Raw genomic sequence first — 12,505 nt, 5'->3', positions numbered from 1 at the left:
CTTAGGGCTTGGAAATCTACCTCTCCCAAACCTAGAATGAAGATAGCATCTCTCTGAATGGATGGACTAGCTGATTACCTCCCAGCTTTTTATTTAATTAGAATTAGAGTTGCAGCCAATAGATCCTGAGCCAAACTTCCCCAAAGTTTGAAGAAGAGACAATTATTTGCTCTGGTGTTGGAGAAATAGCAGCCCAGTGTGGTGATGGGCTTTGAATTTCCCTGAGGCTTGGGCGTTGGTCTCTTCTGGTCGGTTGGGTCAGACTGTTGTAGACCTGGGTGCCAGGTGGGGAGCTGATCCCTAAACTTAGACCTGGGCCTATGGCAAGTGAGGAGAAAAAAAAAAAAAAAAGGAGGCCACCTTTCAGTCCTGAATTTGCTCTCTCTCTTTCTCTGTAGATACCTGTGGGTGGCTGGAATCTCTGGTCAATGTTTCTGGTTTGATAGGTACCATCAATGGGAACCCTTTCCCCTCTCCAGTTGATTTGAGGCCTGGGCCACTGAAGGGCTTGCATGTTCTCAGGCATTTGTATTAGCAGAGGATCTTCATGCCTACAACATGCCCCAGTGACTGGTACAAGGTGTCGCACAATCGGGCTTGTTTCCTCTTTGTGAGTCAGCAGTGTGCCCTCGTTGCCAAGAAGGCTAAGGGAATTTTGGGCTGCACTAGTAGGAGCATTGCCAGCAGATTGAAGGAAGTGATTATTCCCCCTCTATTCAACACTGGTGAGGCCACAGCTGGAGTATTGTGTCCAGTTTTGGGCTCCCTACGACAGAAAGGAGTGGACAATTTGGAGAGTCCGGTGGGAGGCAATGAAAATGATTAGGGGGCTGGGGTACATGACTTATGAGGAGAAGCTGAGGGAACGGGGATTATTTAGTCAGCAGAAGAGAAGAATGAGGGGGGATTTGATGGCTGCTTTCAACTACCTGAAAGGGGGTTCCAAAGAGGATTGATCTAGACTGTTCTTGGTGGTAGTAGATGACAGAACAAGGAGTAATGGTCTCAAGTTGCAGTGGGGGAGGTTTAGGTTGGATATTAGGAAAAACTTTTTCACTAGGAGGGTGGTGAAACACTGGAATGCGTTACCTGGGGAGGTGGTGGAATCTCCATCCTTTGAGGTTTTTAAGGCCTGGCTTGCCAAAGCCCTGGCTGGGATGATGAATTAGGGATAGGCCCTGCTTTGAGCAGGGGGTGGGACCAGCTGCCCTCCTGAGGTCCCTTCCAACCCTGATATTCCAGGGTGCGAGGAGGAGGAGTTGTTCCTGAGGCAGACAGCAGGCCAAAGCCGGCCACCAGGCACTTTTGAATGGACCCTGAAATCGTATTTACTTGTTGGTTTTTATTATTTTCTTTGGAGTCTGGCCCTTGATTAAAACTCGATCAGGAACTTTGGACCTTGACAAAAGATAATTGACTGCCCCTGACCTAGTGGTTGCGGCTGTAGGCTTCCCCCTCCCAGCCTGGCAAGAAGTGGCTAAATACAAGAAACTACAAGGCTTAGCAGATCCCCTGCTCCTGGACCGGAGCCGCTGGCTCGGTGAAATCAGCCCCTTCCTGGGGTTAGGGACACGCCGTTGATCCTTCAGTTAGCACCAGGCCCTGCAGCTCCTATTGGCTTTCCAGCATGGGGCGCTCCCCTGGCTCCAGCTCGACATGGAATAAAAGAACCCGCCTGCGCTTCCATTCCGCCCCAGCCTACTGATCTAAAGTTTAAAGAATAACCTGGGCCCCTGCCCCCACCGCACCTCGTAGGTCGCAACACTTCCGAGCTACTGAAGGCCCGAGCGATGAGATGGCCTCGGAGCAACCCTTGCCCGGGCGGGGGAACGCTCGCGCTGGCCTGAGCCCCAGCCCCGCTGGGCTCGCCGAGCGCGTAGCCCGGGCCGTGTCCCCCAGCCCCCGCCCCCCCCCCGGCCCTCCCCCCGCGCCATGTGACAGCGGCGCCGCTCGGGTTACAGCGCTCGCTGCCCGCGCGGCGGCTTCCCCCCGAGCCGAGCCCGGCGCGGCGCACGGAGCGGCGGATCCATTTTGCATCGCTACACGCCGGCTCCGGGCAGCCTGGGCGGGCGGCGGGCGGTGCGTGGTCGTGCGGGGCGAGCGCGGATCCCTGGCACGCCATGGCCGTGGAAGGTGGGCTCGCCTGGGCGCTGGGGCAAGCAGCCGCTGCCCGGCGGTGAAGCTGCCCCTTGCCGTCCGAAAGCCCCCGGAGTGACACTGACAAAAGGACGCGGCTGAGAGAGCTCCGCTCCGAGCCCGCGGATCGCGTGGCAGCGCTGCCGTCTGGCTGCAGCGCGCCGCGGGGGCTTTTTGTTCTGGTCTAGTCCCAGGCGCGATCCCAAGAAGAGGAGCTGGAAGCGGAAACGCTCCTGAAATTTGCCCGGGTTTCTGGTTATTTCCTGGTGGATTCCTCCTCCCCCCCCCGCGGATTGCAACATCGCTCTCGCTTTTCCCTCTGGCTTGGTCGCGCTGGGATTTGCTGATCATGGAGACGGTAGAAAAGGAGTGCGGAGCCCTGGGGGGCCTTTTCCAAGCCATCGTCAATGACATGAAGGTAAGAGCCCCAGCACCCAGTCAAAAATATCCAGCACGACAACTCCTCCGCCGCGGAGCTCCCTCGCGGAGAAGATGGAGGCGGGTGGGTCTGCGGTGTCGGGAGCCCAGTAAACAATATTGAGTGAAAAACAAAATCTGCAGCCATGGACCGTGCGCTCTTTCCTCTGGCGCACCCTCCGCCGCCACCCAGCTCGGCACCTTTGGGGTTTAGTCCCCCGCAGAAAGGGCCATAGGGCAGCGCGCGGCACCGCTGCCAGCTGGGGCTTGCGCCCCGCTCCGCGCACTGCCTCGGTGGGGCGGCGACTCCTCCACCGCCCGCAGGGCTCCCTTTAAAACACCCTGAACTCCCCGCAGCTCGAGTTACCGCGTAACGGGCTGCGGCCAGACACTCACCTGAGCGCTTGTTTTGTGACGTGGCCTCGAGAGGAAATCGGGGGGACATTTGACATCGGGCTGGGAGCTGGTTGGGGGTGAAAAGACTGAATGGGCTGAATTTTCTCAAGGCGCAACATTGCTGGGTTTCCTTGGTCCTGCCTCAGCCGGGGGCTGGCCTGGTGGGTTCTCCAGGTCCTGCCAGCCCGACCTGGCTCTGGTTTCCCTGCGAGGGGAGGGCTGATTGTGGCTCTGGGATCATCCACTTGGGGTGTTTGGAGGAGCGGCTCCCCTCCCGCCTCGCTGCAGCCCTGAGCCCAGCCAATGCTGTCACTGCCAAGGCAGGGGGAATAAAGCTATAAAGCCTGGAGGAGAAGGGGATTAACTGCTTCAGGACTGGCTGGAGTTTCCCTGCCCTCGGGGTGCAGGGCGCCAGATGCTGAAGGGATCACCCTGGGGCACCAGAGAGTAGCTAGCAGGGAGAGCCCCACTCAGGCCTGCAATGCTGAGGACTGCAGCTCCCCACACCTGCTCCCATGGCTTGTGCTGGGCACAGAGAGCCCCGTGCGAGGTCACCGTCACCTGGCCAGGAGTGGTGGTGAAGGGGGACGTTAACCAAAGGGTGGTTAATTCCCACGCTGAGAACAGGGGGCTTTCAGAAGCCAGATAGTCACAACTGCCTATAAAAGTCTCAACCATTCCCATGCCCAGCTACTGCCCCCCAGGGCAGGCCAGCCTGGGATCTGGCCACTTTCAAACCTAGGCAGGTAGAATGGCTGGCCTAGCTCAGAACACAGTCCAAGTAGGGCAGGCTCCTGCCTCAGTGGCCACAACTAGCTGATTGAGGAAGGGGCACAGCCCTGCACTGGTTGTCTCCATCCCTTTCCCCTGCTTGCTTTGCTATGGGGCTTCTGTGGGCAGGGGGTGGATGGGCTGAGCAATTGGCTGGCATATTTTCCCACTGCATTTATGGAACAGAGGTTCTGCAAGCTTGGACTGTGTGCTCTCTTCCTTCTCGCACACCCTCCACCCTCACCCAGGTGCTGTCAGGGCTCCTCTGTCCCACTAGCCTGGTGAGCAGTACGGCTGGCCAGCTGCCACCTTGGCCCCCTACCCCACATGCCTGTCTCTCTGTCCCCTGCTGTGCAGAGTTCTGGGCCGCCTGGACAGATGCAGCCATTGGTTCAGAGGCACTTTGTTACCAAGTGCTGCTGGATCGGGAGAGACCTGACAAGTCATCCTTGGTGTCTCCCCAGGGCTGCCTGTAGCTGCTGGAAGGATTCTGGGGTCGAGAGAGAGAGAGGTGCTAGCTGGGGAGCTGGAGCCTGCTGGTTCCTGTGCATCCTCCCTGCCAGCTTTTGAGATGCTCCCTGGCCTTGAGAGTCCATCTCTCTTTCCCCTGGCAGTCCCTAACCTGGGTGTATTTTGTCTGCCTCCGGGCCTCATAGCCCCACTGGGCTCCCTGCTCTCCAGCAGGGAATGGATGAATTGCAGTGCCACAGGCCGGCTCAGCTGCCTGTCAGGGATGAGGAATTGGCTGCACCCCTAGGTCAGTTCACTTTGGAAGAGGTCCAGGTTTAGACCCATAAGGCTGGTCTCTTCTATACCTACCGAATATGCTAAGATCTGCGTTGGGCCAGCCACTGTCTGCTTCTCCCTCCCACTCCACTGTGCCCTTCCCCATGCTGGCCATGGGGCTGGACGTTGGAGTAGCCCATGCTCCACAGGAAGCTCGAGCTCAGTTGAGGAGTGGGTGTGAGGGGCACCAGGCTTGTTCCAATGCTGCAAGTGCAGCTCTGCCCTGAAGACCAGCCATGTAGCACTGGCTGTCTCTGCACTGGGCCCTGTGCAGTGTGGATCGCTTTGCTGAGTGCCATTGTGTGACTCCAGCCAACTCTGCAGCAGGCGAGCAGCTGGGTTCCAGGCTGGACTGCAGCAGCACCAGAGCTGTCTGCTGAGTGCTGTTTGGTTATACCTGGGTACCCATCTGCACAGCCCTGAGCTGGCCTGGCTGGCCCAGAGGGGATAATAAGTCTGCAGGTGCTCCTGGGTGAGCAGGAAAAGTCCCACGGTGAGCTGGCAGGGCTGATCACTGGGAGAGCCAGCTTCTTTGGTATCATCTGAGCAGCAGGCAGCAAGAGGCAATGAACATGGAACCCTGGGAGCTGTTCACACCTCTCCTTGCAGAACAGACTAGCCAGGCCCCGGAGCCAGGGCAGGCCAGCATGGTACCTGCCCTCAGGAGCTATACACTCTGGGGGAGCAGAGGGAAGGCTTTCCAAAGGTAGATGGAGCCTACGAGTGCAGGGAAGTGAGGTAGGACCCCTGGAGCCAGCCAGGCCAGCTCTCCTCCATCACCGGGGCCCCTGGGTATTTCTAGCTAGAATGGCTCATGTGCAGCCTGTGAAGGGAGATGCCCCTGGAGTTCTCCTCCAGGCTAGTGCCAGAAAGGTGGCTGGTGGTGAATAACTGGAAGGAGCCACCTTCCCAAGGGGATTTGAGGCAATGGAGCAGGGAATGCATCATTCCTGCACAGAGGGACTCACTCCCTTCTCTCTCTCGGGCTCCGAGAGCCCCCTGGAGGCCAGGGCAGGGAGAAAGGCAGCTCTCCTGCTCGGGAGACGCTGTGCCAAAGCTGATGCCCCTCCATTACGCTCTGTGGCCTGCTTGCAACGTGGCAGAATCTGGCCCCTCAAGAGCCAGAATCCTCTGTGGGGAAATGACCTGGCTTCCCAGTGAACTGCTGGGGCCTGACTGAGCCAGGAGAGCGACCTACGGGGCTCAGAGCCCCCCAGCCTCCAGTGGAGCCCTGGCTGTGCTGGGACTCCAGGTGGGCAGAGGGAGGCCCTGATGGAGCACAGTGGCCGGGGAGAGAGGCCAAAGGAAGGTCTGAAGCAGGGCAGGGCGTGGGGAGAGCACTGTAGAGAGGGAGCTCTGCTGTGGGGCCTCCAGCTCCCTGCAGCCTGGATCTTGGCAGCCCAGCCGCTGGGCTCTGCTGGGCTTCACACTGTCACAACCCATGAGTCACAGCTGCCACCCGCTCCTCCAGCACTGGCCCTGCCTCCTCACCCCGTCCCACCACTGGTGGGAGCATGGCCCAGCCTGCCCAGGGCCCACCCTGCCCATGTCTGGGAGAAGCAGCCACCTTCCAGCAGGGTCTGGCCACCCCTTTGCCCGGGCACCCGAGCAGGGGATGGTGCCAGCCAAAGAGCAGGGATCGCACGGGGCTGCTGCTGGCTGCCTGCATAGCCCAGGGCAGGGTGGATGACGGGCCCTGGGGGCAGGGGTAGAGAGCGAGGGATCTGTGTGTGTGGGGGGGTGTCAGCACAGCACTGCAGGTGCCCCTCCTCTCACCTTCCCCCAGGGCACCGAGGGGTGTTCACTCACAGGTCAGCAGCAGCATTGCCCTGGGGAGGAATTCAGCTGCTCATCTGTCTCTCTGTACGGGATCCCCGTGGCCCCCAAGGCCCGGCCTCGCGCCACGGCCTCACTTTGTGTGCAGTCCCAGGCAGAATGCTCAGTGTCCCCCGGAACAGCAGCACTGCCAGCCTCCAGTGGGCCCTGCCCCCATCCTGCCCTCCTGGGGGCACCTGCTCCCCTTCTGGGCACTGACCAGTGCCAGTGGTGGGGCGGCGTGCCAAGTAGTTTGGCTGCAGGGCCCGGGGTGGCCAAGGTCCAGCTGTGGTGAATCCCCTCTCTGGGAGGCAATTCTCCCGACTCAAGGGCTGCTGCCCCCTGCTTATTTGGGGTGGCACAGGGGTGTACCTGTCGGGGTGGGGCTGGCATCATGGTCTCAGAGGCTTGAAATAACATTTCCTGGGCAGGGCTTTCTGTGGCACATGGCGGGCTTGGCACAGAGCTTGAATGGAGAGTCTCTCTCTTCTGTGGACTGGCCCAGCCCTGGACATCAGGTGTAGGGGGGCGCTCCTAGGTGTGGACTGACTAGAAGGAGCTCAGAGCACCCCAGAGCTGGGGAAGGTGATTAGAAGAACTACCCAAGTGTATCTGGATTAAAGGCGTATCCATGCGGCTACCTGGCTGCTGTTCTCCCCAAGGAACGAGAGGACTTGACTGGGCTGGACCAAGGGATGTCACTCAGGACCCTGGGACGAGACGGCGCACAGGAAAACTGGCTGAAGGTCTGGAAACAATGTTTGAAGAGCTTTGCCCAACAAAGCCCCTACTGTCTAGCAGAGCGTGCGACGGTCTGTTAGGGGAGTGGTGGAAGATTCATTGCCTGAGTCACTTCAAGCCAGACCGGGCAGAGCACTGGATGCTAGGGACAGAAGTGCATTGGCTCAAAGGGAACAGACGCCCTGATTTAATGGCTGTTTTCCAGTTCTAATTCCTGTAGTTCTGCAAGTCAGCTGCTCTTTGGAGTCTTTAGCTGACCAAAGGCTGTGACTGGCTGGTTGCTTTAGTGAGGGAGGTTCTTATGCCTTGTGAACAGACAGGTACACACTGTGCCAGACTTTCCCCACACCTGGGAGGCAAACAGAATGCAAAGACTGCCCAATGTTGGTATCCGCACATGCACATCTGGTGCTTTGTGTGTGCAATAGCACAAGCACATATGCACCCCTCAGGTCCAATATGGATGCTCTGTACGTACACACCCCATAGAGACCACATGGTAGCATCCCTGCCACACCCAGCAGTGGTATCAGCTCCACCCAGAGAAAGCAAGACTGGTCTCATGACAGCTTTCCAGCTGCATGTGCACACCCCTAAATATCCTCTGCACCCTACCCCCCCGGAGGGATATATTTAGCTATGGGACACGCAGGCTGCATGTGAGATAATGGAAAATCCCCTCCCTGTCTGTGTATCCCAAAGCCAGTGCAGCTCTGCTACCATTCCTCAGCCTACCACTCCTGCAGGCGAGTTCCCAGCCAGCCTTTGGAGCAGACACACACACTAGGACAGACCGTGAGAATTGGGATCTCCTCTAGGCCTTCCCACTCTAAGCCCTCATAGGGAGCACATAGGTTTCATACCCAGCTCAGAGAGGTCCAGGCTCTTGTTAGGGTTGCTGTTATAATAGCTACTAGAGGCTCTAACTGAGACCAAGGCTGTGTCGTGCTAGGTGCTGCAGGCTCTTTGGGGCAGGGTCTATCTCATATTAGCTAAATGGACAGTCAAAGGCCGGGGAGGGAAACTGAGGTACCGAGCGGTGACCTGACTTGCCTGGAATAGAACCCAGGTCTTCACAGGCCTCTCCAGTACCCTCTCCCCTGGATCATGCTGATGGTTCATGTATCATCAACCCCATGTCAACATCTCCAGTAGGCCTGCTATGCAAAATTGATGCCACTTCCCTGGCTTTTGCATGGAGGCTGCAGGTATTATTGCTCCATGTGGGCGGAGAGTTTTAAAACAAGCTGTCCCCTTCTGAGCACTGCCCCTCTCTCATCGTGAAGTGTTCTGCTGCCATCCTCACGATAGGAGAGCAGGTGTGAAGCCAGAGAGCTGTACTAAGCGAGTGATAAGTGCCAGGAGCTTCCTGTTTACAGCATGATAACTGAACTGGGGCTATATGAACACCTGTAGACAGGATGTACCCAGGGAACATTGCTCATGTTATTGCATCTCAAAAAGTCTCCAGGATTACATTTTTCTGGAGACCCATCATTTCAAATTAGATGTTCTCTCCACTGTCAGCTGGATGGGATGAGGCATTACGGTGGCCATGTTTGTTGTGGGCATATGGGTAAAGGCAAGAGTACCAGGATTTGCAGACTGCAATTAGTGCACTTAATAGCAAGTGCACTGGGATTTGCATATTATACAATTGCTAACTGCATTCCGATTAACAACCATCTGAGATGCAAGTCTCAGCACTCTGATTAGCTAGCTGCACACTGCCAACAATCACAGTGCAAGAGTTTGCATCTCGTACAGTCACCAAGAACTGATTCAAGCTGGGACAGCTGGATGAAAGTCAGTGAATGTCCAACTTCCCCGGCTCTGATTTGCCGAGCCAGGCCATTTCTGCTTAGTATGTGGCTATTGACTTCTGTGGCGTTTAACATTGAGGTTCATTGGCCTGGGAGGCACAGGGTGGCCATGTAAGGCCCACAGTAAGTCAGTGGCAGCACTGCAAATTAACCCAGCCCCCCTGACTCCATTCCCTAGTCCCCGGGCCATGCTGGTGGGGAAGCAGTGGGTGAGGCTCAGCAAGTCTGTGAAAGAGCCCCCCATAGCAAAGCAACAACTCACTGGTGCAGCACCTCCTGCTGGTCATCCTGGAAATTAGCTCTTTTTCAGCTCCAGAGCACCTTCTTCTGGCCAGTGCCTTGCCTGCCTCAGGCCCCATGTCCCTTGCAGACCTGGTGCCCCTTTACCTCAGGGTTCTGCCCCAGCAGTACCCCCACTCTCTGAGTCTCCCCTTCCAGGGAAACCCACAACCCTCTAAGCCCACCTTGCCTCAGTAGCTATTGACAGTCATCTAGCCCCCTCTCCCTGGGGCAGACTGCAGTCTGTAATGGCCACACATCACTGGCAAGGGGGTAGGACCTGTAACCTTTATCTATCCCCAGGCTGCTCCTCTGCAGCCCCAGTACCTCTGCAAGCCTTCAAGACCTGCAGCCTGGGGGTTTACCAGGCTGGAGCTCCCCAGCTCTGCTTCACTTCAGGTACCTTACTCCAAGGCTAGAGCAAGACTCCTCTGTTTCCTGGCCTCACAGCCCTTTTATCCAGGCCAGCTGTGGCCTGATTAAGCCAGCCTCACCTGGGGCCAACTGCCTGGCCAACCTCCCTCAGCTGCTCTTAATCCCTTTTAACTTGGAGTGGGGCAGCCGCCCCACTACACCCCCAAACTAGGCTTCTTCTCTGAATGTCTTTGCACACCCCAGGGCTACCACTCAGGTCCTTGCTGCGTCTAGCCAGGTCAGCCATGCCCCAGGAACAGCCTGCCTGGCATTGTGGTGGGCGTGGGCAATAGGAAAGACCTATAAAAGGGGTTAAGGGATTAAAAGAAGGCAATGTGCCCAGCTCAGCTGAGCACAGGCTAAGTGGGGGGACCTGCTCACCATGGTGTGTACCTGAGGCCTGGCAGCTTTACGGGGCGAGACAGGGACGGAAGCCCCATCGTTTGGGAGGTGCAGCTCAGTTGAAGAGAGCATGAGGAGATCTCCTGCAGGGAGCAGCCCCACCCTGGCCAAGGCTTTGTACAGCCCCACAACCTCCTATTCCCCCAGCTCTCTCTGAAATGCCCCACATGATGTCGCTCCCACCACTTCCTTTTGGAGACCTGACTGAGTGGGCTAGATCCGCCTGGTGGGGCATTTGGGGCCAGACCCTCACAGACTGTCATAGCTGTACATCTGCAATTGTCCTTGGCTTAATCTTGTCCCACTGCTCCTCACTTTACTCCCTCCCTCTTGTACAAGCAGCAGGGGGGAATGGAAAGCTGAGGAAATAAGCCAGTTGAGAACCTGCAGAGAGGTTCGGTCCAAGCTTTGGGAGAGGGCCCAGCGGGAGCTCAGCTGTGATGGCTCATCTGCCCTTTGGAGCTCTGTGCTGGTTAAAGATGTAAATGTTGTATTTTAAACTTTCTGGTCTAAGGCCAGAGGAGGCAAAGCCCAGCCACACATTCTGCAAGTAAACCCTTGAGGGACCAAGTGACCATTCCCCACCTCAGCCGCACAGAGGGTGCTGGAATGGCTGCAAACCTGACTGCTGTAGTAAGCCAAAGTCTTGCTTAATTTCATGCATGTTTATTGACACCACCCCCTCCCCCAGCATCCCTGCCCCTCTCGCCACTCTCTGTAGCGCACTCCCCTCCTGGGATTCCTCTCACGCACGGAGCCGTTAAATTCGCCCTTTAGTGCTTGTCTGTCCAGCAGCCTCATGCACCCCTGGAGCCTCAAGTGCTGGGCCATTTGGCTTTCTTCCATGGGCCTTCACACATTCACGTGGGGCGTTGCCCTGGCTCGGCATTGCTGACAGGCCATTGGCCACGATGGTGGCTCTAAGCTGCCTGTAGGTCTTCCCCAATCCTGGGGATAGCTGTGTGGCCAAACTGTGCCACCCTCTCGCCCCACTCCAGGCAAGTCAGAGCCACCTGTGGGCTGCTCTAACTTCCACTGGTGATGTGCACCGGAGTGCTGTGCACACTGGCCCTGCCACCAACATGCCTCCTTCATGGGATGGGATTTGTCCAGGAGGGGCTGGTCAGCTATGCCAGCGATAAGTCTCCACATACCAGGGAATCCTCGCCTGCTCTGTAGGGCAGCATTAAGGTCACTTTGCACCATCCCACAAGTGCGGCAGGATCTGGCCCATAGCGATTGGAGTTCCCTTTAGCAGAAGATTAAATTATGACACTTCTTCGTGGAGAAAGCAGCTTTGGGGGCTAGCAGGAAGGGGAATGGGAAAACACAGCAGAGCGGATTGTTTGTAGCAAACCTTGAGGCCTGTTCCCTTAGTAACAAGAAGATCCCAAATCCCATGTAAATGCAATGTCCCACGCTCATGGCTTGTGTTCAGGAGCAATGTCTTTTGCAGGCTATCTGGCATGTGTCGTCAGTCTCTGCATTATTCACATCTTTGCTGCAGCCCCAGCCAGGCGAGCGGAGCGGGAGGGGCTTTGCTGTACCTTCTCTCGTTCTGGAGGGACATGCTCTGTAGGGTGAACGCTGGCATGCAGCTCAGCGTCTGACCTGCCTCGAAACTGTTAGGAATCCGGGGCAGAGCAATCGTCGTCCTGATTCTAAAAAAGGCCCCAAACCCCAGAACACTTGCTGGGAAATTCCAAGCCTCCGAAGTGAAACGTTCTGCCCAGAGCGGTGCTGGTGCAGGGCTGACGCACAAAGGAGGGTACAAAGGAACAGATCTGTGTTCTCCTCAGACGGAGGAAATATCCAACCTGGCCAAAAGGCAGGGCACAAGCCTGGCTTTGTGCTCAAGCTGCTCGCAGGCAGGGCGTTGTGAGCTGTGGAGAGTTGTGGGGCTGGGTGACTGCTGACCTTGATCGGGCAGTTCAGGCTTCGCCCGTCCCTAGAGTGACCGAACTCGGTTGAGCTGGGCCCTTGGCTGGTGTGAGTCAGGGAAGCTCCAGTAACCTTCCTATACAGCAGCTGAGGGTCTGGCCTCGGCTCCGTTGTCGGCTCCATGGGAGCCGGGTGGTGGGGGGCTAAGCTTGCTGAGTCTCAGCCCAGCTTGTAGCGGTGTGCCCATTGCCTGTCCTGGTTAGCAGCCCTGCTGGAGGGTTTGTCAGAGGGGCTGAGGGGACCTGGAGGCTGAATCCCCTCTGACCTGAGTCGGGGATGCTGTCCTGGTTAACCCTTGCCATGCCATTCCTTCAGCCAGTTCCCAGGGCCACGTGCAGCCTTGGGGGGATTTTTCTGAAGCGGGCTGTGCACAGTCAGTGCTCATGGAAGGTGCCAGCTTGCAGCTCCATCTTTCCAGGCGTAGCACAGGCAGGGCTACAGCTTGTGTCAGACTCACGCGCCTCGCAGTCTGTCACCATCCCTGCAGCTTGGCTGGATCCTCGCGCACCACGCCGGGAAGGAGGCAGGGTCTGTGGTGGCTTCTCCTACTGCCAGTGGGCAGCGGTGTGGCCTGCGTGTCTCCT

At 57.4% G+C, this 12,505-nt stretch overlaps 1 protein-coding gene across 17 annotated transcripts in view; it reads left to right on the top strand.

Annotated features, from left to right (window-relative positions):
* The first annotated feature begins 1,957 nt into the window (after nt 1–1,957).
* The window catches only part of MTSS2 (MTSS I-BAR domain containing 2), a 93,263-nt gene continuing 82,715 nt past the window's right edge, over nt 1,958–12,505 (top strand). For 11 of the 17 annotated variants that reach the window (XM_043495215.1, XM_043495213.1, XM_038367961.2 and 8 more), the window contains exon 1: nt 1,958–2,554. In XM_043495215.1, the coding sequence (XP_043351150.1) occupies nt 2,486–2,554 (69 nt within the window). In that variant the 5' untranslated portion in view covers nt 1,958–2,485. The remainder of the gene's footprint in view (nt 2,555–12,505) is intronic. The other 6 variants (XM_038367960.2, XM_038367958.2, XM_038367957.2 and 3 more) reach the window with 3 other exon arrangements.

The sequence above is a fragment of the Dermochelys coriacea genome, chromosome 12, assembly GCF_009764565.3.
Source record: "Dermochelys coriacea isolate rDerCor1 chromosome 12, rDerCor1.pri.v4, whole genome shotgun sequence".
NCBI lineage: Eukaryota > Metazoa > Chordata > Testudines > Dermochelyidae > Dermochelys > Dermochelys coriacea.
Note: the sequence above shows the minus strand (reverse complement) of the source record. Positions and strands in the feature narration are given on the sequence as shown.